At 37.7% G+C, this 23,504-nt stretch overlaps 2 protein-coding genes across 5 annotated transcripts in view; both read left to right on the top strand.

Annotated features, from left to right (window-relative positions):
- Positions 1-2,858, top strand: part of csnk1g2b (casein kinase 1, gamma 2b) — a 34,362-nt gene extending 31,504 nt beyond the window's left edge. For all 4 annotated transcript variants that reach the window (XM_087784892.1, XM_087784890.1, XM_087784891.1 and 1 more), the window contains 2 exons: positions 662-768; positions 1,674-2,858. In XM_087784892.1, coding sequence (XP_087641018.1) covers positions 662-768; positions 1,674-1,728 — 162 coding nt within the window. In that variant the 3' untranslated portion in view covers positions 1,729-2,858. The remainder of the gene's footprint in view (positions 1-661; positions 769-1,673) is intronic.
- A 2,144-nt stretch (positions 2,859-5,002) lies between these two features.
- LOC148086697 (occludin) lies at positions 5,003-23,448 on the top strand. The gene is made up of 9 exons (XM_087784888.1): positions 5,003-5,177; positions 9,221-9,803; positions 10,358-10,549; positions 11,196-11,363; positions 18,383-18,549; positions 20,403-20,621; positions 21,428-21,599; positions 21,829-21,870; positions 22,434-23,448. Exons 2-9 carry the CDS (start codon positions 9,222-9,224, stop codon positions 22,530-22,532), a joined length of 1,641 nt encoding a protein of 546 aa, XP_087641014.1. The 5' UTR covers positions 5,003-5,177; position 9,221; the 3' UTR covers positions 22,533-23,448.
- Positions 23,449-23,504: the final 56 nt, after the last annotated feature.

Genomic DNA, 23,504 nt, shown 5'->3' with positions numbered 1-23,504 from the left:
AGATCAGAAGTTATACAGTAGGAAAATGATTAAACATGCATTGCACATATTAACTAATAATAATAATTTAAAAAAGGATCATAAAATCAATGAAAAAACTAAATGGTAGTAGTCACAAGCATAGTAGTTGTATTTTATCTATTCTCCTTGGAATATATTCCCTTGAACATTTACATCTTGATTACATTTTTTTTATTTTCATCAGAGTTGTGTAGTTATGTCAACCAGGGTGCATTTCATTTAATAATAGGAATAAGATATTCGAAAATTATTTTTGAAACGTGTTGCTCAATGAAATCTAGAAGGTTAATGTACATATTTTAAACAAGAGTAGGATCGGATCACGTTATTATGGAACTTGAGATGTTAATCAAGTTGAGAATCAGAACAGGATCCTTTAAAATTAAAATAATTTTCTTGTAAATTGATTTTTGACAAAAATACTTGAGAAGTCATTAAAGTAGGTGAAGTCCTGTTATATCTAATTAAAAAAAACCACAAATCAACACAAAACATTTAATGAGTCCAGTGATGAAATATCGGCGTCCATGTCAAAGTATCCAGCGGTGGTCGATATAGACTTGAAATATTCAAGTGTTTTCCAAGTTTGATCTGAATATTCCACTAGTTTCATGCTCGCTGTCATTCTGTGCACGAGCAGGTGATGAGCTCGACGAATGGCGAGCTGAATACGGACGATCCCACTGCAGGACACTCCAACGCTCCCATCACTGCTCCCACCGAGGTCGAAGTCGCTGACGAAACCAAGTGAGTAAAGTTTAGATAAGCTTTAAACTCGTGCTCTGTTTTTAAAGGCAAGGGTTTTTATCTTAAACTCAGCCATATTCAAATTACCAGACAAGAGATTTTCTGTTATGCTGCTTGAGTTTTAGTGGCAACCTTGAGTCAAAGAAATAGATTGAAGTGTCAGAAGTGGGATGAATGAACAGTTTGAGGACTGAGTAACATCTCAGATGTAACTGTCTCAAACCAGATCACAAGAACCTCCCTTGACAGGCTGGGATCACAGTATTCAGAATCTCAACAAAGAGGACACACTACCAGGAGTCGAGTTGTCAATTTCATGAAGAAAGTTCAAAGTTTTAGCATTTAAATATGTTAAATTTAAACGTTGAATATTCCAAAGGCTCCCACACACTTCACAATAAAATTAATTAAACAACGAGGGCTTCTTAATAAAATGATGGTCTTTAATAGTTCCGTATAAATGTTCAAATTTTTGTCAAAATACAATGTAATGTCACTTCCCGTCTAACAAATAAGAAATACTGAGGTCGAACATTCTTTGGAAAATCCTCTCCTCTATAATGAAAGAATATAAATACTGCCTAAACATAAAGATCACTCATTCTTTTAAATAACATCTCATAAAATGGCTAATGCTATAACATGTAAATGATTCCTCAACAGTAAAAAAGAAGGTAATATTGTCACTGTTCTGTATATTGAATAAATAAATGTTCTGGGGTTCAGTGTGGAACTCTGCCTCTTGGAGTGTGTTTCCAAATCAACGCATAGAAGGTGTATGTTTAATACAATGGTGATGAGAAGATGAATTATACGCCACACAACTTCAAAATCCTGCACATTTGAAAGATGAAATATATGTTGTTACAGCCTGAGAATGAAAACTGTCTGTGTTGTGTGTGCAGGTGCTGTTGTTTCTTCAAAAGGAGAAAGAGGAAAGCACTCCAGCGGCACAAGTGAACCCAGAGAAAGAAGAGAACTTGAAACATTGTGGTCACTGTCAAGATTTAAATGGAACTACACAAGACCCCCCGTCTCCTCTTTGTCCTGCTTCTTCCTCACCTCCTCTTCCTCCTTTTCACTTGACTTCCTGCCACTGTACCTCCCCTACGCTCCCTCTCTCTCTCTCTCTCTCTCTCTCTCTCTCTCTCTCTCTCTCTCTCTCTCGCTCTCTCTCTCTCCTCTCAGTGCTCTACTGGCGAGTGAAAGGAACGTTGCAGTCCTACTGACTCCACAACAGACTTTGATTCCTTTTTATCTACGACAAATACCTGTGTGACGTCAGGGGAGGGGCTGGAAGAAAAAGTAAAAAAACAAAAAGCAAAAAAAAAGCTGTAACAATGAAATCAAAAAAACCGTGGCGTGAATATGAAAAAAGATACTGTTTGAAACAGTTGTTGTATTCTAGATTCCATAACGAAGGTGTGTTGTTCCGACTGTTGATCAGGTGACGCATCGGCGGTCCGAGTGAAAGACGTCTGCTCCGTAGGAATCTCTTCTTTTTCTTCCTTTGGTGTGTGTTTTTTGGGATCAAAATTAAAGCGGTGAACAGTGCTGATGTTAATTATGAGAAACACAGGAAGCATTTCATCTGTAACAAAAAAAAAATTGGAGGATTTTTATGTATCGTTTCTTTTTTCTCTTTTTTTTTTTTTGTAATGGAATCCTGAGTTTTCGAATCCCTGCGTTGAGAACTTCTTTTTATGTTGTAGTGTTCTGGAGTTTCTTTCCTCACTCTGGCTTTTTTCTCGTCTGTCGACATGGACTTTGTAGCACAGTCACTGGCCTCAGGTACTGTGGAAGATCGAAGAGGAACAGATATAAAGCTCTCTTATTATTATTATTATTATTATTATTATTATTGCACTTTTTGAAAAAGTAAACGATGACAGTGGAAACTCTAGGTTTGAAATTAACAACATAATAAAGACTGATCTAGGAAGAGTCTTTTGCGACGCTTGTATCTGATTGAGGCAGGAAAACGTTGATTTACACGGGGAGAACATCTGTCCTTTTTTCTTTCTTACATCAAAATTATTTACCAGGAAATCATAGTTTGTGCCTTTCTAAGTAAAATGTTTAAAGCTCAAGTCGCCATGTAATGTCTTCTATTCAACAACTGCTGCAGTGTGTGTGTGTGTGAACGTGTGCGTGGAAAGGATTATTTTTCGTCATGTTGAGCTTTTACTGACAACTCGTGGTCTGTTTGTGCTGTCGGACTTGGACCAACGTCATTTTTCTTATAGACGCAATTTTGAGATGATGGTATGAATCGACCCTCCTCCCTTCCTCCCCCTCTCTCTCCCCGAGTCAGTCTACATCTAGGAATGCTTCTTAAATCCATCACTGGACACAATAAGACAAAAACCCTGCTGATGTTATGGAAAATTAAATCACTTTCTATCTTCTCTTAATGTTGTTTGTCCACATTTACACAACTGCCGTTTTTCCCCCCCCCTCGCAGTGGTCAGTAGCTGGCATATATGGTAAGTCGTGAATTTAAAGCTTGGATCACTGTTGAGTGCATTTAAATCAAGATTTATATCTTTCATCCAACAAAGAAGAACTTTCCCATTTTCCATTTTCTCTCATATTTGGCAGTGGACAAGGAAACCAAATAAGTGTATGTTTATACAACCACTAGGGTTCGCTGTTTACTTTCCATAGCTCAGAACATTCATTCATTCATTCATTGACGACCGGGGTCGGGATCGCGGGGAGACTGGAGCCTATCCCAGAATCATAGGGCGAGAGGCAGGGGACACCCTGGACAGGACGCCAGTCTGTCGCAGGGCACACAAAGGGGGACAACCATTCACGCACACTCACAGCTGAAATAAAATAAAATGTGAGCTCCACCCTGTAGGGCGGAGGGAATGAGTGAACGTCGATGTTCAGAGCTGTAAATCACCCACAATGCACTGCAGTGGTGCACCAAGGACGAACAAAAATTACTTTTTTAAATTATTTTATTTAGAAGGAAATTAATTAAAAGGAATCTTGGGTCAGATTCATATTATAATACCTGTTTTATCTGTATTTATTCAATATAAAGCACGTAAAAGTGCGTCTCTTGGGACAACTTTTTTTCTTCAGGGGCGTGTGATACCCGGCAGATGCCATTTTTGGTCTGAATGAATGGGAACGTTTTTATCGAAAGAGTTTATTAAATATTATGTCGCTACACAAACAAACAGTAATATATGGCTGCGTGTATCTAAATAGGCTATGTTTTGTTTTGCATTCTGTTGTGTTTTATTATTGCTTGTTATTTGAATCAGGGAATTGGCTGATCCATGACGTTTTTGGCAGCTGCGTTTCATTTTACTGTTTAAATCTCCCACCTCTCCAAGTGGCCTGTGTGACGTCATAGCAGGGGCTACCGTTTGTATTTGACATTTATCGTACAACATTTTTTTGGCAATACTTTACAAGTCATTGTATTGTATGGCCAACACAAAATTGTATAGAATAAACATACAAAACTCCTTACGTGTAGACCTAACCTGCATTTCATTATTGAGATTAATTGATTAATATATTTATTTGAATAAAACCTCTTTATTTAACTATTTAAATTTAACCACTACGCAACACATTTTGAATGACAGAATAAAAAAGAATCCCAAATATTACACCAATTCCGAATAAAAAAGACTACACCAATTGAATACGTCAAATATTGTTGTACACGAAAATAAGATCAAATACGTGAAAATGTGTTTTTCTATAATGTAATATAATCATACATTCACTCAAATTATGATAAGGGGCAATACATATTCATAAATATGACAAATTGTTTTTTCTATTAATTATTTTGTAAAAGAAAAACAATAGTTGCTTTTTATCATATTTTTTTTAAATTCTGTTAACATATTTTAATTGTATTTCTATTGTTTTTGTTATTTTAAATATGCGTACTGTATTGCTTGATATAAAGTAAGTGTATGTTTACTCTTATTTTAGGTTTTGCTGTGACAACTTGTGGGAGTATTAAAAGTACATCATATCATGTTTAGAAGTTTTACAATAATGCATAAAAATCAAAGTGCAAGCTGTCAGAAACATGCTCTACATGTTCTCTGACATAACTACAGTCAAGGGAGGCGCACTTGTGTCTGCGCCATTGTAAAAGGCTGACCTCTAGCGGAGGAACATCACCAGTGCAGAGGTGTGAGGCGGTCGAGCCTCATCACAGGCGGGACAAAAGCACTTGCTCCGAGTCTCCGTGAGGAACCGTTGTGTCTTCTGACCCGGAACACAGAGGAGGAAACTTTAGTTTCTCCAGTCAAACTAGCTTCATATTTCCTTCAACAACACCTGAATTCTTCTGCGGCGGGTTTGCTTCGTTTCTCGTAGTGAGAAAGAGTTTAGTTCGGAGGTGGACGAGCAGCAGCAGCTCTCAGGTAAGAATGATTCTTACACTACTTTTATGACGACATTTTTTAAGTTAAGTTGATCCAATTTAAGTTTTCATGAAGCTTAGTCGGTCTACTTAACTTTAGAATTCCAATTTACGCTTTAAAAGAAGCGTGTCCAGCTCACAACTTTCTCGTGTAAAAAAGGCATCTCTTCAGAATGTGTAACGTACATATACAGTATATGCATAAAAAGAGCCTTTTTTAAATAACTTTGATCTGGTTCTCGAGGACTTCTAAACGGAAAAGCCAAGGCGTAGATAAACACTCCAGAAGCCAGGGCAGGTTAATAATCCACTAACTTCTCTATTGTCGTGTTGTTTTGACGGAAACGACAGGAATACACTTGACCAGTTCAAACATGGTCGAGCAAAAATGTAAATATTCAGTCACGACTATCACACAAACCAGAAGAAGAAAGTTGAACAAACAACACCAGCAGCTCCAGGTTTATCGTCTAAGAACCGCTATTCGACCGAGAGCACCTGTGACCCTACAACTCAGTATGAAGCTGATACTTTAAAAATACTTCCTCTCACTTTTTATTACACGATTGAAGTTGAGATGGTTCTATAGTTGTTGTATTTAGATGTGTTGACAAATGTAAATTTTAACTCATCACATGTGTCAAAGTCGATGCATAGGGTCATTTTATGTGGGCCACTAGATGGTCAACAAAACATTAAAAACAATCTTTCGATCATTCTGGAAGAGAATATAAAACGGGTGTGACGATATGTTAATAAACATCTATTTCTTTTAAAATTAAAAAAAAAAGTTTGTCATGTTTGACCAAGACTTGATTTAGGGACTGATCAGAGCGATTCATAACTAAGTGTACCAGGTGGTTTGGACTGGATTTAGATGTAAGACACGTTGGACCAAAAAGGGGTACAGGACGTCAACAATGGGGTTCATTGATGGGGTAAATGAGGACATGAAGACGGGTGTGACTAGTAGAGGTGTGTACTGGAGATAAGATACAGGGACAACGGTACACTTTATCACGATACTGTTACAAGGAACAAGGATATATTTGTAGTATTGTCCAAGTACTTGACTCTTGCGTTGCAGAATTTACAGACCGCATGTCCGTATCCTCTCGTCCTCAGTTATTGCCAGGATCCTGCAGGATGTCATTGTTCCTTCAGCTGCAGATGTTTAAAGATGATCAAACGTCCGGAATTTTTTAATGTTAATTGTTAATACATTTAAAAATTTTTTTTTTATAAAGACAGTATTGACAAATAAACCATAACAGAACTATGATAAAAATAAAATGTGATTTAATTACCACAGAACTGTTGAATAATAGCAATTTATCGGGGAAAGAAAGACGCTCAAGATGGAGTAAAGCTGTGTCCAGAGGTTTCATGAGGTCCACACCTGCGGAGATGTCTCCGCTGCAAAAGAATGTTGGTCGGCTCACTCTCTCTGACTGTTGCGTGTGCCAGTGGGATCTAAACAGTTCTGACAGATGTAAATCATGTGACTGTACAACTGGAATTCCATTATCAGCTCCAGATGATAGAGTCTCTGTTGTAGCGCGGCCGCGGCTGGTGGGCGTCTGACCCGACCTGTGGTCACATGATCCGTCTTCTGAAGTGATGTTGTTGACTGTTTACTTAGAGCAGACCGTAAATATAAGGTTGTTAAGAAGTTATATTATATTAGATATTAGATATCAAATATTAACACATGGAAATATGTTATAATAAATCGTTGTAATAATGGTAAGTTTTTATTTTTCGGTGTTATATAATGCTCTTTTCAAGGTTTTTTATAGAACCAACCATGCTGTGGGGGACACAACATTAATTATTGGGCCGGATTTTTCCCCCGGGCCATGAGTTTGACACAAATGTATGCTAAAATAATGGGTATACCGTTAAATTTCATGTTACTTTTAAACTTTATACCTTTTTAAACCTAAAAAGAAGCAACACAACAGTCTCCCGGTTGCATCTTTATACTGCACTAACATAGTCAAGCCAGACTCAAAGTCAATATTTGATTTGATAAAGTCGCCCTCTTTTCTCTCCCCCCCACCTCTTTGCTTGAACAATGCTGACACTCGACTCCACAATGGAACCCCCACCTCCAAAGTCCACCTGTCCCCCCTCGACTGTCTCTCAGAAGTACACAGCAGCCGTTGTTCCTTCCTCCCTGGACAGTGCCCCAATTTACTTTCCTTTTTTCCCTCTTTTTTTTTTTTCTTCACGAGAGACTCCATGGCAACAGTGACGGGCAGCCATGACTTTTGCTCCTCCTGCTCCCGAAACAAAGGCAAAAAAAGTTATGGAGTTGGGGGGGAATAAAGGGGGAGGAGGGGTGGAAGTATTTGGAGGACGGGAGGGTAGGAATAATGGGAAGATGTCTAGAATGGAGGCTCCGAGGCGAGACCTCCTCTGCTGTGAGTGCCAGACCCCCACAGAGGCAGAAGAATTATGACCACAGGCGGTGGGCACTGCCAGGCAGGAGAACTATAATTTGTTTCTGTCGCTTCAGAATTTACCAACATTTAGACAGATTTTTGAGTGCTGTGTACCACATAAAATCAGTACAAACTTGTTTGTGTCTGATAACTACTGGAAGGGCTTTGTGCTAACGGGATAAGGAGATGTTTGAACTGAGACCGAACCCTCTAGTGGTTATATAGTGCAGTTAAATAATAATTATTTGATTTATAAAGGACAACAAACAGACGTATTAAAAACAACAGTGAACAGAAAAGTGGTTAAAAGATTAGAGAAGTAGAAAGCTTTTTTAATGGGAACTACAAAACATGGGAATTACAGAAACCGGTTGGTTATAGGACGGTGAAAAAACCTGACTACACTTGTAGTAAACGTTGACAGACATAAGTAGGAACAAGAAATATTTGTAGTATTGTCCGAGTACTTGACACGTGTTGCAGAAATGACAGAATTTAAGACAAAGTCGTAACTGATTTCATTTGATTTGAAACCAAAATATCTCCAAACATTTGATTATAAAACCTGCTGGAGTCGACTGTATCCTCTTGTCCTCGGTCATCGCCAGGATCTTGCCAGATTTGCCTGCCAACTTGCCAGGTGCTGCCATCTAATGGTCGGGAGTTTAACAAAGACACACACACACAGAAGGGTGGATATTTGCATGTTAATTTTAAATAAAAAATGTGTATTGTTTTATACACACTTTATAGAAATATAAACAATAAAGTAACTATGATTAAAAAATACGATTTAAAGCAAAAATATAACAAACATAAATTAATGGAAAATTGATAGTTCCACAATAAGAACTGCACCAGAAAAAGACTAACAGGGACTTTAGTAAAAATTATGATTTAAATTATTATTTTTTTAATATACTGTATGTATTTAGAATTCTATTTATATTGTATTCTTATTTAATTATTTCATTCAATTTTTGTGGGCTTTTGCTTATTTAGTTTCTTTTCTTTTCACCTGATAATACTCCAAACAAAAAATCCCCCTTGTTTGACTAATAAAGGAAATCCAAATCTAAAAAATCTAAAAGAATATTGATACAGTATTGTGAAATAAATAATGATATTTCAGTGCATCAATATTTTCTTGCACCCCTAAGACACAATGTGTTTTTGCTCTCAGCTGGGAATTTCAGTGTAGCAGGTTTGTGGATGTGCAAGCGAGTCTGGGAGGGAGACTCCTGCTCTGAACAGAGTGTATTGTTGGCATGCTCTCTGCTCCTGGTACCGACGTCCCCACGCTGGTTCTGGGCCTGAAATAAGGTCATTGGGCTGATATTTCCTGGGCACAGAGCTGATAATCTGCAGACACAAAGTACTGCCATCTTGGTCAGAGTGTCACATCATCAGCTCCATAAAGCTCTTAAAGATAGTGAAACATTGACTTTGCTCTGTTAGTGGACCTCATTACTGGAGTCAGTCACGCCTAACTTCTCCCTCCACGTCATGCTAGTCATATCTCAAGAGTCGAGTCTTCCTGCTCAGAACAGTCCGATCTCACGCTCTGTAAATATCTCCTTCTCCGATCTTCTCGCAGCATGTTCGACAAGCAGCACTACGAGAGTCCTCCGGTCTACAGTCCTCCCTTCACCTCGCCCTCCCACAACGGCTTCAGCGCCGGGAGCTTCCATGGCCCCACCAGCGACTACAACGCCTACCCGCCGCCGCCGGGCTCCTACTACATCGAGGACAAGCCGCAGCACTTCTACAAGTGGCGCTCGCCTCCCGGGATCATCAAGGTCATGTTGGCGACCGTCATCGTCCTGTGCGTGGGCATCTTCGCCTGCGTGGCCTCCACGCTGATGTGGGACTACCAGTACGGGATAGGAGGCGGATTCTTCGGCTCCGGGGTGGGCGGCGGGTACGGCGGTAGTTACGGAGGGGGATTTGGTGGAGGGTTCGGCGGCGGCGGCGGGGGCTACAATCCCGGATACAATAACTACTATGGATCTAGCATATCGCCGTACTCTGCCAAATCCGCCATGATCGCCATGGCAGCCATCAACTTCATTGTGGCGCTCTCAGGCTTCATCGCCACTTTCTCCAAGTCGCCCGTCATCCGCAGTCGGAAGTTCTTCCTGGGCGTCCTCATCACCAGCATCATCATGGGCTTCATGCAGGTACGACTACTTCTGCTCGGAAAGACGATCCTTCTACCTTAAAATATTCCAGCCTCTCTCCACTAGACTGATGGTACGATTACAAAAATGGACTTTATAATATATGTGGCAATTCCTTCAGAATATTGAATGGTTGAATTTACATTTAAAACATAAATGGTCAACTTGTATAGCGCTTTAGACTAAGTTACGCATTCACCCATTTACATACACTGAAGTAGAAACTTGACATTTTTTATTGCAATGTTGTTGTTTTGTTGTGCATAAAATCTTAGTTGCCTAGTTGTTCTGGATCAACAGTTGTTAACCCTAAAACAATGTCAAAAGTACTATATCACTTTTATTTCACTTATTCTGTATTTATAAACTGAACAGACGGACATTAAAGTCAATCATTATTCCTTCAAAACCCTTCCTTATCCAGATAGTTTAATGTTATTCTTGGTTTGTTTCCATATCAAGATTTCCTGAACGTTTTTTTGAAACATGTTCAGTGAGTGAATGATCAATTGTAAAAACTGTAACTAAAACAACACTGTATTGCTTCTTCACAGGGCATCATCAACATTGTCTACGTCGTGGGGGTGAACCCGGCGGCCCAGAGCTCGTCCAATGTGATGTACAATCCAATGCTCGCGATGTGTCAGAACCTCTATCAGCAAGGATATTCCCAGATGGGGGGAGTAGGCGGATTCCCGATATACAACCAGTACTTGTACCATTACTGCTACGTGGATCCTCAAGAGGTCTGTACAACATTTGAAGTGTTTCTTTGTTTCAGGTCAGTGCACATATATGTGACGTTTGTCACTGTTTCACAGGTTAATAAGTGGAGGAAGAAACATGCAAATAAACGTATCAATCAAATGAATTCAATAACATGCAGGTTATCCACGCAAAGTCATATATGTTCTAATGATATTTCAAGATAGAAAAAGAGAAAGAAAACAAAAATGATTGTGCAATTTAACTTTTTCTTTAGCTGGACTGTAAATATTTGCTGTAATTGTAGATCAAATAAAATCTAAACAAATTGAGATATCTATATGTATTGATGTTTCCTTACACCCTTAGTTTATATAGTCATGACAATTTAGAATTAAGTAAAAAATTATATTAAACTGGCATTTAAAACGTGTAAAACAGTCACTGAGTCAGTAACGTCAATCTTCCCAATATTGAAATGCAATTTATCTCAGAAAGACAGTGATTCTTGGCCCATTTTTTTTAAACAATTCAACAGCCATAGAATCAAAATAAACCTGGACAACCAAAGAAGTTATTCAACAAGTCAACTGTAACATCTCAATGTGCTGCAAGTGTTTTCCAGCTGCTGTGTAAACCAAAAAGTGAGGATTATTTATCTCAAATCAACTCCTGCTTCTTCTCCAGGCGGTTGCCATGGTGTGTGGATTCCTGGTTGTAATAGCTTTGGCTGTTGCTGCTTTCTTTGCACACAAAACCAGAGGGAAGATCTGGCGCTATGGCAAGCCAAACATCTACTGGGAACAGCCTCTGATCGGTGGGAAAGCGTCCGAGGGCAGGGATGTTGAAGAATGGGTAAGCTGGCTGTCATCAGACAATGAAAAAATAACAGATGTGATTGGGATTATCAAAGGGAAGTCGCTCAAAATGAACTGAAAATGAGAGTTTTTCGCCTTCACAGCTTGGGTTGAAGAGAGCGAGGTCAGAGGTGTTTAAATCTGGCTTCTGACCGTCTGTGTGGGTGTTTTTTTTTTTGTATGTAATGTTCAGTTTGTAAAGGAGTTTTTTGCTCAGTTACTGCCCATGTTTTGTAATCCTGAGTGTAATCCCACCAAGGTCGTCCAGAGTTGTTAAGATAAGGTCAGTTTTCTTTCACAATCCAGGGGTGTGCTAGTCACATGTTCCACAGCAGGTGACGCACAGCGCTGTGTAGATATTCAAGTTTTCATGACTTCTCTTTATGAGTCCAAAGTCCACCTGCAGAATCATCTGTGACCGCCTGTGTTTATAGCGCTGGCCTGAAACTACCGAGACTCCCATAGCAGTCATGGATTGTTTGCGCACTACCTGGTTTCACTTTGAATAATAATTAACCGCCTCCGAAGATACTGAATTAGTTGGTGCTTGAGAGCTTTGTGAGGAAAAACATCAACAACTTTCTTGTGGGAATTGAAAGAATAGTTGATTATTCACTAGAACCACCACCATTTGAATGATTCACGTTTCTGTTAGAACAACAAGTGTGTAGTGTGTAGAACACAGGTGAGCAGTTCAATTTCCTCAGGGGCCACGTTGTATAATGTCATAAGGGGCTTCAAGCCAAAAGAAAGAAGGCGACAAAAAAGGAAAGAAATTAATTATTTTACCTCTTAATCTGATTGTGTATTTTTTAATTAATTCATTGTATTTTATTGAAACGGTATAAATGATTTACTGAAGCCTCATAAAGCTGGTAAAAAAAAATGTTCTTGATCTTTTTATTATATATTTTTTAAAGTATTTTTTGGATTGTTTAAGCGCTTGGTGACCCTGGTCTAGAAAAGCGCTTTATAAATATAAATTACTTACTTAAATCAATGTTTCTAAAAATAGGAACAAAAAGGTCTCAAAATCAAAGTTAACATGACCATGAGAACACAAATAAATGTCACAACATGTTATTTAACCCTTGTGTTATGTTTCTGGAAGCCAGGGAGGTTGTTCCATTCGGGAAAGTATGAAAAATGTCCAAAATTCAATGCATCTTAGAATGGTGGAAAAAGAAAAACCCAAGGTAGTTTTTAGAAAGACCATGTGAACACAAATGAACGCTAGATACATTTCAAAAGCGAGATTTCCTATATTTTTGGATTGAAAATGAAACGAATCAGATAGAGAATAAATTGTTTAATATTTAATTAAAAATAAATTCTATGTTAGGAAAGAAAATTGAAAGGAAAATAAAATGAAAAAAGAGGAGATGAATTCGAACAAAGATCTTTAACTTGTTGTATGTAGAGTTGAACTAGAAAGGTTGATGTAAAATGTTAAATAGTCCACGCAAGGGATGCCACAAACATATTTGTTTTCAGGCCTTCGGGTCACTTTGACCCAGAGTAAACGGCTTTTAAATATTTTTGTCGATTGAATAAACGAGGACTATACGACTGTTTCAGAGGGTCAGAGGGTCAGAGAAGAGGAAAGAGGTCAAAGGAAGTTACAGAGGAAAACAAGGAAATAACTTAAAAGTCAATATAATCTGCCGACAAGAACAATGACACAGATGGTGGGAGGAGCTTGAATTGTCTGCACGTAGTAATAACACAATAAATGAAGTGGAACAGAAGTGAAATGTGGATCAAAACATTGTATAATTCACCCTCCTCCACACTATTAAACACAAATAATGCAATTGATTACAATTTTTAATATACTGACATTTTTATTCTTTCTTTTAAGTAGTTTATTTGACATGACTGCCCCTAACAACAAATAATAATCTGGTCCCAAAACAAACTTGGATACTACGTAATTACTACAAATTATATTTCAATGTATTGATAAATCTGTTTCAAACTAAAATGAACTAAATATTGATGTGAATCTTGACCAGAAGGAGAGATATTATGAAAGAGAAGAGAAAAAGCCACAGAGGAGACAATGTGTTGTTGTAACTTGTCGTTATCTAAAGTGGTTTGTTTTTCCAGAGGTGGTGGTAATTGTATGGATACACACAAAAGTGTGAAGTCAGGGATGACAATGAGTCGCGCTGATGTCTATAAATGGTACCATGCTCGCTGCTGTCTTGGCGTATTGTGGGAGAAGTAATGAAGTGTACTGCTGTACTTCAGCGACGTCACTCTCACATACTGTGATACTGCAGGTTTTTATGAGATCAATAAAATCTGAATCTAGGTCTGTTTTAATCAGAGATCAAAAGTCTGAAGTGGTTTCATGACGTTCCCACTAGTGACCTTTGAACTCGGCGGCCGCTGCACCTGCAAATAGTCTCCACACAATGAGTCACAGGCTTGTTTGGCTCCTTTTAAACAACACTCTGTGGTTTGTTACGACGCCAAGTGTTTCGGGGAGGCTCGCTCCGGTGACCTCAGACACTGCTCGCATTCAGCTCACGGAAGAGGGGGGCGGGGGTTTGTCTGAGGTCATCGGAGTCGGTTTCTGCCGGCCTGGATGTGACGCCCAAATGTCAGCCTTTACTGGCTTGGTGAGAAAAAACCACAGATGGATGAGCACGCCTTTGAAAACAGTGGAAAATTCAACTAGAATAATTGTTTAAAAAACAAGGACACAGGAAGTTCTAGTGCAAGTCAATTTTATGGTTGGATCACATCAGTATATCAGTGCTATTAGAATATTGAATGGTTGAATTTCACATAGAAAATGTTGAAACTTTAAATTTTTAATTGATGTGGTTTTTTAAGCATTGAATATTTTTTTTAATTATGGTATTCTATAATTTTGGTATTGAAAAGTTATTTTTTAATGTATTGAATGATACAATTCTATAAGCTATATATTGAAAGGTTGCATTTGTATTATTATTGAATACAAATAATTGAATGTTTTCAAAATGAATACATTTTCTTACACATAGAGTTTGATATTAATAACTATTATGCATGAATCAGATACTTGAGTTGAGTAGCTTTGTAGTCTTTTGGTATTGTCTGGTGGCACTATTATATATTTTTTAAAAGGCTTTGAATGAAAAAATACTGAATTTAGAACATTTATTTTTAAATAATTTTAATTAAAATATCAATATCAAAGCAGTTATATTATAAAATTATATATATTCCGAATAATTAATTCCAATGATTAAAAAACAAACAAAAAAAATCAACCATTCAATATACAAATGATTTAACTCAATTAATAAAATAAAAATAAATCCTTGAAAAAAACAAACAATATTTCAATAAGATAATTCAAAAACTTAAAAAAAATGTGAATTGAGTCATGTGATGGAACGTATATACTTCCATAGAAGTAGATTGTGTAGTATGTTTATGTTGACATGGTAAACTATTAAGATTCTAAAGTTTTAGATAAGATAAGTAACTGAGATGTTTGATGTCAACAATTATACATAGACTTCCTATAAACGTACATTTTAGGTCGAAGGAAAGACATTCGATTGGTTATTGTTTGAAGAAGGAGGACAAACAGAAATAAATAAGGTAAATTGAGCCTCCAAGAATATAAAGAAGTACGTCAAACTCATACTTCCTGGTAAATTTTGTACATTTCTTTTGGCCCGCAACTTATACAACTCAAGGATTGCGTTCCCTTTCTTAACTTGTTTAGTAAAGTTAGAGATATTTCAGTGAAGGCATGAGATTCTAGTATGTGTCCATCTTGTTGACAGTCTACTTGGATAAATGATCAGAAAAGAAAATGCTAAAGCATATGGAAAATCGGCTAAACTGGAACAAACCCACAAATAACTAATGTGTGTAATGTGTGATTGTGTGCGTGCCTTTTCATTTGTCTGGGTATTTTTTCATTCTGTTAAGTACTTTGTGTGGAAAAGTGCAGTATAAAGATGTGGCTTTTCAATCATGTTTTTGTTTTTTATGGCAAGGTCTTAAAAATAAACCAAAACACAAAGTGCATGAGCTGATAATACAGTAATACATCTGACAATAGAAAGACAGGAAACAAAGATGACTCAACATAAGGACCGTCCTGCTTCATAACTTGTTACTTATAGTAATAAACCGGTCGACTTGAATAATGTTGTTTTTTAGGTTTAGTTAACTTAGCGAGGGTCTTGGTCACTTTTTAAGGACAAAAAGAATGTTTAAATTATGTCCTATTCTGTAAAAAAAACATAATCACTAGTATTGTTGCAAATACTCAATTATAATAATAATATTATTGTTATTAAGTTTACCACCTGCTTCAATTCACCACGTCCACAAATCTACCAGATTCCTGCTCCTTTTCCGTTTGTGCGTCTGCTGCATGGTTGGAATTCTTACATGCCCTCTCCTGCAGCTTCTCTCCACCCCACCTCTCCGGCCAATATGATTATTATTTTTGGTGTGTGTGTGTGTGTGTGGGGGGGGGGGGGGGGTTAAGCTGATGCTGCTCTGTTAGGAATTTAGGAGATTGTTCTGTGATGCGAGATTGCCAGAAGCGAAAGAATCGTGGTTTAAAAAGTCACTCAATTCCTAGATTCATTTTTTTCACCTCTTCGCTAAAGCGTGTACTTATTTGAATTAAAAAACTATTCAGAGACTGTTTTACATTTAGAGAGGTTTTCAGTCTCAGAGGAAAAAAGTACAGAATATAGTTGTATATATATAAGGTAACTGCTTTCATTTGTTTTTGAAACAAAAATATGTCCATACTTCAGCTTTAAAAGCTGTTGGAGTCGACTGTATCCTCTTGTTCCCAGTCATCGCCAGGGATGTCAAAGTTCCTTTAGCTGCGGAGGACTAATGACTGCTGCCATGTATTGGCCCAGACTTTTAATAGACACCATAGCTATTTGCATGTTAATTGTAAGTAAGAACATGTATACAGACTGTTGAATATTGAAACCGTACCATATAAACCTTAATATTCAAGTTTATTCATATTTTACTCATATTTCCATTACATTTTTCCAGTTTCCACCAATTTAGCCGTTTCCCCTTGTTTATTCCATGATGGAGGTAACAATGCCAGCTAGTTGGGGTGAGAGAAAGGGGACAGTTTAAAATGATCAGTGTACGTACGTACAGTACGTATTTGTGTTGTGAGAGGAGACCCACACTGGCATGTGGAGAAAATACCGACTCAACAATCAATTCACATTTCCAGGACTTGCCTGAGATGGAATCCAACCTGAAACTTTGGTGACTTGAGGTTCTAGCATTAACTCATTTACGACTGCCTTGACTCAAATGCTAAAAGAAAGATATGAAGTTAAATACATAAGCATAAGACTCTGCATCTGTCGGTGAAAGAACGTCAAGTTTCTGCTTGCTCCACAAAGTGACCTTCATTGTGATGAACTTCTATCAGTTTGTGTGACGTGACAGGAAGACGTTTAGAAAAGTGTCCACATGTTTCCTGGTATTTGAAGGAAGAATGTGGGAACACATCCGTCCTCACCGTGTTTTGAAGGCCTTCATTCAATTTCATCAAACTTTGATTCGAAACATTTCAAGAAGATCACTCTCTTCAACACTAAGTTGTTTACCTGAAATTGTACTTTAAACTCACTATTGAAATAACTGTTTACTGAAAACACCGAAGTGTAAAAACGTACTGAATCCTCTCTGTCGTGCAAACAGAAAAACAAAGTTAAGAAGAAATAACGAAACATCTACTTGAAGCGACTAAATCTCTGATATTTTTTTGTAATCTATTTTCATTGACTTGGATTAAATAATGTCAGAGTCAGAATGGGGTTTAAAGAAAGTAGTCTTAATGATAACAAGAGGAGAATAGAGCCTCTCAGGAGCGTTAATCCTTTACATTCTCTACGACCTTATCTGAGCAAAGGACCGACAGCACTAAGCTGCCTCGACTTAACCCCGAATGTTTTCTTTTGTAGAAATCAGATATTTAATAAGTTTCATGTTAAAAGTCACTTTCAAACACGAGCAGAGAGGAGACGAGCGCCACCTATCACGAGTCAACAAACAAAGGAACAGTTTTTTTCACTCACTACTTTTGTTACTCTCTTTTAAGTTGTCACTTGAAACATACTTCCTTGATATAGACATTTGAAATGTGTTCTAAAAGACTTGCATTTTTATATAAATATAATTATTATTTATTATTATTAAAGACTGTTTCAGTTATCAAGATTATATTAGAACTTAAAATCGATTTATCGGACCAGGCAAAGTGCGGCGCGTTGGCCCTTTTTACAGGCCCTTATATAATATTATGTTGAACTATTACTAACTATTATCTACAAGTTAAATTGTAAATATAATTGATTTCCTCCCCAAAACATCTTAGCCAATATAAAATAATATTTTGGAATAAATGTGCATCAGATTTTAAGAAAATTTAATTTTCCTTTTGTTTTCCTATTATGAGAATGCTTTTCCCACAGTAAAATCAGTTACTGTATATAATTTGGCCCCAGGGAAAATAGAATACCACCCCCACAGGTTTAGTCTCTGCAAGAGCCATCACAAATACATAAAATAAAATATTTTTACATTCATTCATTTTAGTATTTCTTTTTTTTTAAAGGCAAACTGGCTTCCTTTGACAGTGTTTATTACAGTTTTAGTTCACAACAAAAATAGAGATACTAAAAAGAAAACTCAATAGTTAAATGAAGAACAAATCAAACAGTTAAACTTTTATTTTGTGTCATAGCATTTGATACTTGGTTTGGACGGGATTTCAATCAACTGTCATTTAAAATGAACTCAAGATTGGAGAATATGTTTCTCTTAATAGACATCTTAAATATTTGAATAATTCAAGTATTTGTTTCAACCCTAATATTCAATAATGTGGCGCTCCTGTGAGTTAAGACCAAAGATGAAGATGATAAATCACTCATTAAACTTCTCCTGTTCATGTTTTTGTTTTGGGTGTTGCTGATATTCTCCATGTGTTTTTCCTGTCTGCTGTAGGTGAACAATGTAGAGGAAAACAACAGCGTTCAGGACGCGCCGACCCTGCTGGTGTCTGAGAAAGGAGGTGGACATCTCAACGCTTCGGTGAACAGCGTCATCTCGTACCCTCCGGCCAAGGAGGACAGCGTCTTCGACACTGTAGACGCTTACAGTGACAACAATCAGTGCGTGCATGTTTTTAATTTAATTTCTTGTCGTTCCTGAGAAGAAAAACTATGATTTGTTTGTTCTCAAAAGAAGACGGTGCATACTACTGCCAAGGATATCTCTTCTCTCTTTTATAGAAATAATTAGAAGAGCCTTTATGGCAAAGGCACTTGGGCATTTTAACTGTAGTATTCCAAATATCATTATAGATATAGAGATCACATGATGTATTATTGCTACAGTAGAAGCCATACAAGAGAATGGCCTAACCTTCAAAAAGTCCTAAATCCAAATGGAAGCGCAGAACGCTACCAAAAAAAAATCATCTGGTCTTCATCTCCCGAAAGTTATCATGTTATAAATAGAAGTGCAACTTCACACTCATCATAATAGTCATCATGTTCAAAACTCTTCAGGACTTATGAAGCCTGGCTCATGGGCCAAAGCTCTTTTAGTCGGATCAAACTCTTTTCAGATTATGAATAGACATAAATATAACATGAATATAATCTCCTTTATATTATAAATTTAGACATGCATCATCATTTCTCTGAGCTATCTTTAGAAGTTAGGGGTGATCTTTAGATATTAAAGTAAAGCCACATTCCCCAGTGAACCTTCAAACATGTGACAAGCAATATCTAATCAGAGATCAGTACACGGCCCACGAGCAGAGCCCAGACGACCTTTGTGCCCCTTCAGGATTAAACTGCGGTTGTTTTCGTTCAGAGTTGTTGCTGAAGGGCAAATTTTGCTTGTACAAACAATCACATCTTATGTCAGAATCAGATCTTAAAGCAGGATGAGTGGAAACAGACTCGCAGAAACATGAGATTTTAGATTTTTTTTTACTCATAAACAAACAGAAAAACCTTTTTCTGCAGATTTGCCATATCTTGTGTTGTCAATGCTGGTATTTGGACCCCTTGAAAATCCTTTCTGATCCACAGAAAATAACTCTTCTAACTTTGTGTCTGTCCCTAATCCATACATCAAAGCAGCTCTCCTTTCTTCCCTTCCAGATTTCTTACATTCCGTCCTGCCATCACTCTACTCTTTACCTCTCTTGATCTGCGGTCATTCACCTGTCATGGCGAAGACAGAGCTGAGCCAAAAGGCACAGCTCTTGATTTACCCATCGATCTATTGTCCTACTCTCACAAACTTTGGGTAGTGACGCAAAATAACAGGATTAAAGGTCCAAGTTGCCAAAATTAGTTTTCTCTGTAGGTTCTCTTAACTCATCCTAATTGTGCAATATCACCAAATATAATGTGGTGACAATAAATGTGTTACACACAACATATGCTGGATTCCCGCAACAGAAAAAAGTTGGTGTAACTGTGTTACCATGTACTTTTGTTTCTGCTGAACGTAAGTAACAGTTATACTTCATGCATGCTCTGCCCTCCACAGACTAACACCATTGGTTACCTCGAGGGAACAGCAAGATTGGTTACAACTGTAACCCGCCAGGCTCTTTTAATCGATATTATACATTTCTGTACTTAAGCAATTAAACCATCTTTTTTGCCTATAGCCCTAGCTGTCACCCTGCCGCCCCAAACATCTACATTGGATTTAAAACTAAATCCCTTTGGAAATGTGTAAAAGAAATGTTGTTGTGTTTGGATAAGAGATGAGAGATAAGATGAGGAGCATAGTCATTGGGGAGATACACAAAGATACACAAAGATAGAAGTCAGTTTATGGCATCTTTAAAGATGTTACCCTGTCTAACTGGGAGAAGACCTTGGGTTGGATCCAGAAAAGTAGTGAAATAAGTTTATTTTGTATATTGTTGAGACTAGTTGAAATTGTCCTCAGCAGGCGACAATTGACTCACAATCTCATGTCATTGCTCTACCAGATTCTCGGATCGGACCATCAGCCGACCGTCTGAAGCGTACTCCCACGAAAGGAGGACCAGCTCAAGTCCTTCAGAGGAGGCCAACGGAGTCCGCAAACCCTCCGCCCACAGAGGCAAGAGGCGCAGGAGAAACCCGGACTTTGACGAGTCCCAGTACGAGACAGAGTACACCACCGGAGGAGAGACTGGGAACGAACTGGACGTGGAAGAGTGGCAGAGGTGAGTGGCACTCTTCTGACGCATCACTGCTCACACACACACACACACACACACACGCACACACACGCACACGCACACGCACACTTAAGAGGTTGACAGGAGCACAAGACCACATGTGGATTACCAGAGGAGCGTGACTTGATGAAAATATTGAATATCTGATGGATAGACAGAACAGATGTCCTCCGTCACTGTCCTTTTCCCACTCACCTGGGAATACTACAGGTTGTGTATTCCAGATTCTGTCTGGGAGATTTGTTAATCTCCCAAAGGCATTCCACAGCAGTCGGAGAGAATTAGGCCAAAGGTTCAAACAGGAGAGCGGACGGAGAAAAAAACGCCCGACAGTTGCATTTGTTGTTGAGTCTGGATACACGATTATTAGAGAGTACGCATTTTTATCATCCTCATAGAGAGGAGCTGCTGATCCAAAAGGCTTAGTGGGTGTATATAGAAGCCATTATGTCCTCCGCAGCTAAAGGAACAATAAAATCCTGGTGATGACTGAGGACAAGAGGATACATTCAATGCTAGCAGCTTTTAAAGCTGATGTGTGGACATATTTTGGTTTCAAAACCAATTTTGGTTTGTAAATTCTGCAACAGCAGAGCCAAGAAAATGCTTAAAACTTGTATCGTAATACATATCGACACATTTCTGCCAGTATACACCCCTAGCAGTATGTGCCAGATGTGCAAACATGTTAATAACACTTGATAGCAGTTAGCATGTTAGCATTACCACAAGTACCACGGCAAAATCACACAGTCTCTCAAGGTGAGTCTGACGCTTCTCTTCATCCCCAGCATGTATCCAGAGATCCGATCAGACGCTCAGAGGCACGAATACAAGCGTGAGTTCGACACTGACCTGAAGGACTACAAGCGTCTGTGTGCGGACATGGATGACATCAACGACCAGATGAACAAGCTCAGCAGGCAGCTCGACTCTCTGGACGACACATCCGTCAAATATCAGGTGATGACCGGGTTACATTCATTTAAAATCGAACAAAACCTTGTCTCTATTTAGAGTGTGGGCCCATTGACAAATCTGGGTTATAAAAAATACATATTAACCTCTTTGAACATGATTTAGTTATTGCAGAAATGCATCCGTACGCTAATATTTCTTTAATTTAAATGAAGTGACCAGCATCAGGAAATATACGTTTGAGTGTTGACAGTTTTTTTTCTACTTCCATCAGGGGGTAGCAGAAGAATATAATCGTCTGAAGGACCTTAAGCAGGTGAGGAATTTTTTTGTGTGTCTCCACAAAGCCATAAGCCATATTTTTATCAACTGCCCTTTTTGTTCATTGTGACTCAGTTTAAATATATCAAAAGCACTTTGAGAAGGCAGACCTCTGCCAAATCATTAATTTCCACCTATCTAAAGCATTTTTATATCAGTTGTAATCTTTTAATCTATTATATATATATATATATATATATATATATATATATATATATAAAAGAGAAAAACTTTTTATATATACCGTATAATTAAATATAAAAAAGTAAGAATATTAAAAAGTATAATTTAAAATATTAAGGGTTTTTAATTGTTTAATTTGGTATGCAGTAAATTTACATTTAGTCTTTCAATTTACATATGTTTCCTTAAAAAACACTAAATTGATATTTAGAATAAGTATAAGACAACATTGTTTGTGGTCAGAAACATTTCTATCATCAGTTTTCTTGCTTTACTCTAACCTCACGAGGCCACATACCTGTATCTTCAGCAAACGGGGGCACGGCTTAAAGTTTGTCGAGGCCCTTCACATTTTTGACTCCTCTTTTCCTTTAGACTCCAGAATACCAGGCCAAAAAGAAGGATTGTCGCCGGCTGAGATACAAACTCTTCCACATCAAACGCATGGTCAAGAACTACGACAAGACCCACTAATAAACCCACTGACTCACCATCGCCCAGACGACACAACCCACTGAACACTCCAACTTCAGATGTACCGACACCAAAGTTAGATGCACTCGACACACACAAACTTGTACAGTGAACTATTTATATAAATGATCTATAACTTCTAACTTCATCCTGACTTTGTAAGTGATGTGAAAATACAGACAGAAACTAACTGTTGTGGATCTTTTATGACTGGCTGTAGAGTGTAGAAGGAAGCTCTGATAACGCCTCATCGGTTCTATAGTTCTGTTTGTTCTGTTCCGTGACCGCATTTGTTTTATCTGGCCAGATAAGAGCAGAATTGTTAGGAAGTGGGTGAGATAGGATGTGAGCAAATAAGTCGTTTGTGGGTCAAACTTTGTCTCAAACTTCCCTTGTGTCTTGCCAGTGTGTGTTTGTCACTCCAGGAGCTGCCACACTTACTACACGCTTTGAAACCTAAACAAGTTGTATATGTGCTTTCAAAAGACAGTCAGTCTTTTAACAGAATTGTAATAATTCTTCAGAACAAATTGTGAAACCTTTGTATTTTTTATACAGTGACTTTTACTAAATCAACGTTATCTTTAAAATGATATTACTCTGTTTCCTGAAACTACTGAAAATTATTTATAGGATCAGTTTTTATTTTTCTGCTTATTTTCTATTTCCGTGGCCAATTAATTCTCTGCTGATTCCATTTGTGTTAGTGATTTAAAAAAACCATTATGATCGGTGTACAACCAAATTTTCTCACTTTTAATTTGTCATGTGTTTGTACTGTTTGATAAACCATCTGCGAGCCATTTATTTTTGTACGAATGTATTTTGTTTGTTTTTGTAACTATACTTTCATGAGTATAATGTCTTAAAAAGTATTGGTTCTATTAAGCAATAAACAATTCTAATTCTGTACAAATACGGGGACTTTTGTGGGTTTGAAGCTATTCTCATGTTTGTCCAACAGGGGGAGCC

The sequence above is a fragment of the Callionymus lyra genome, chromosome 2 (genome assembly GCF_982586985.1).
Source record: "Callionymus lyra chromosome 2, fCalLyr1.hap1.1, whole genome shotgun sequence".
In the NCBI taxonomy this organism is placed as follows: domain Eukaryota; kingdom Metazoa; phylum Chordata; class Actinopteri; order Syngnathiformes; family Callionymidae; genus Callionymus; species Callionymus lyra.
Note: the sequence above shows the minus strand (reverse complement) of the source record. Positions and strands in the feature narration are given on the sequence as shown.

Bases quoted from the DNA above. Each gene is read 5' to 3' on its own strand.
- LOC148086697 (XM_087784888.1), top strand. From the start codon at position 9,222: ATGTTCGACAAGCAGCACTACGAGAGTCCTCCGGTCTACAGTCCTCCC. The intron at 10,550-11,195 runs GTCTGTACAACA...CTTCTTCTCCAG, and splicing joins GCTACGTGGATCCTCAAGAG to GCGGTTGCCATGGTGTGTGG. The intron at 20,622-21,427 runs GTGAGTGGCACT...CTTCATCCCCAG, and splicing joins GACGTGGAAGAGTGGCAGAG to CATGTATCCAGAGATCCGAT.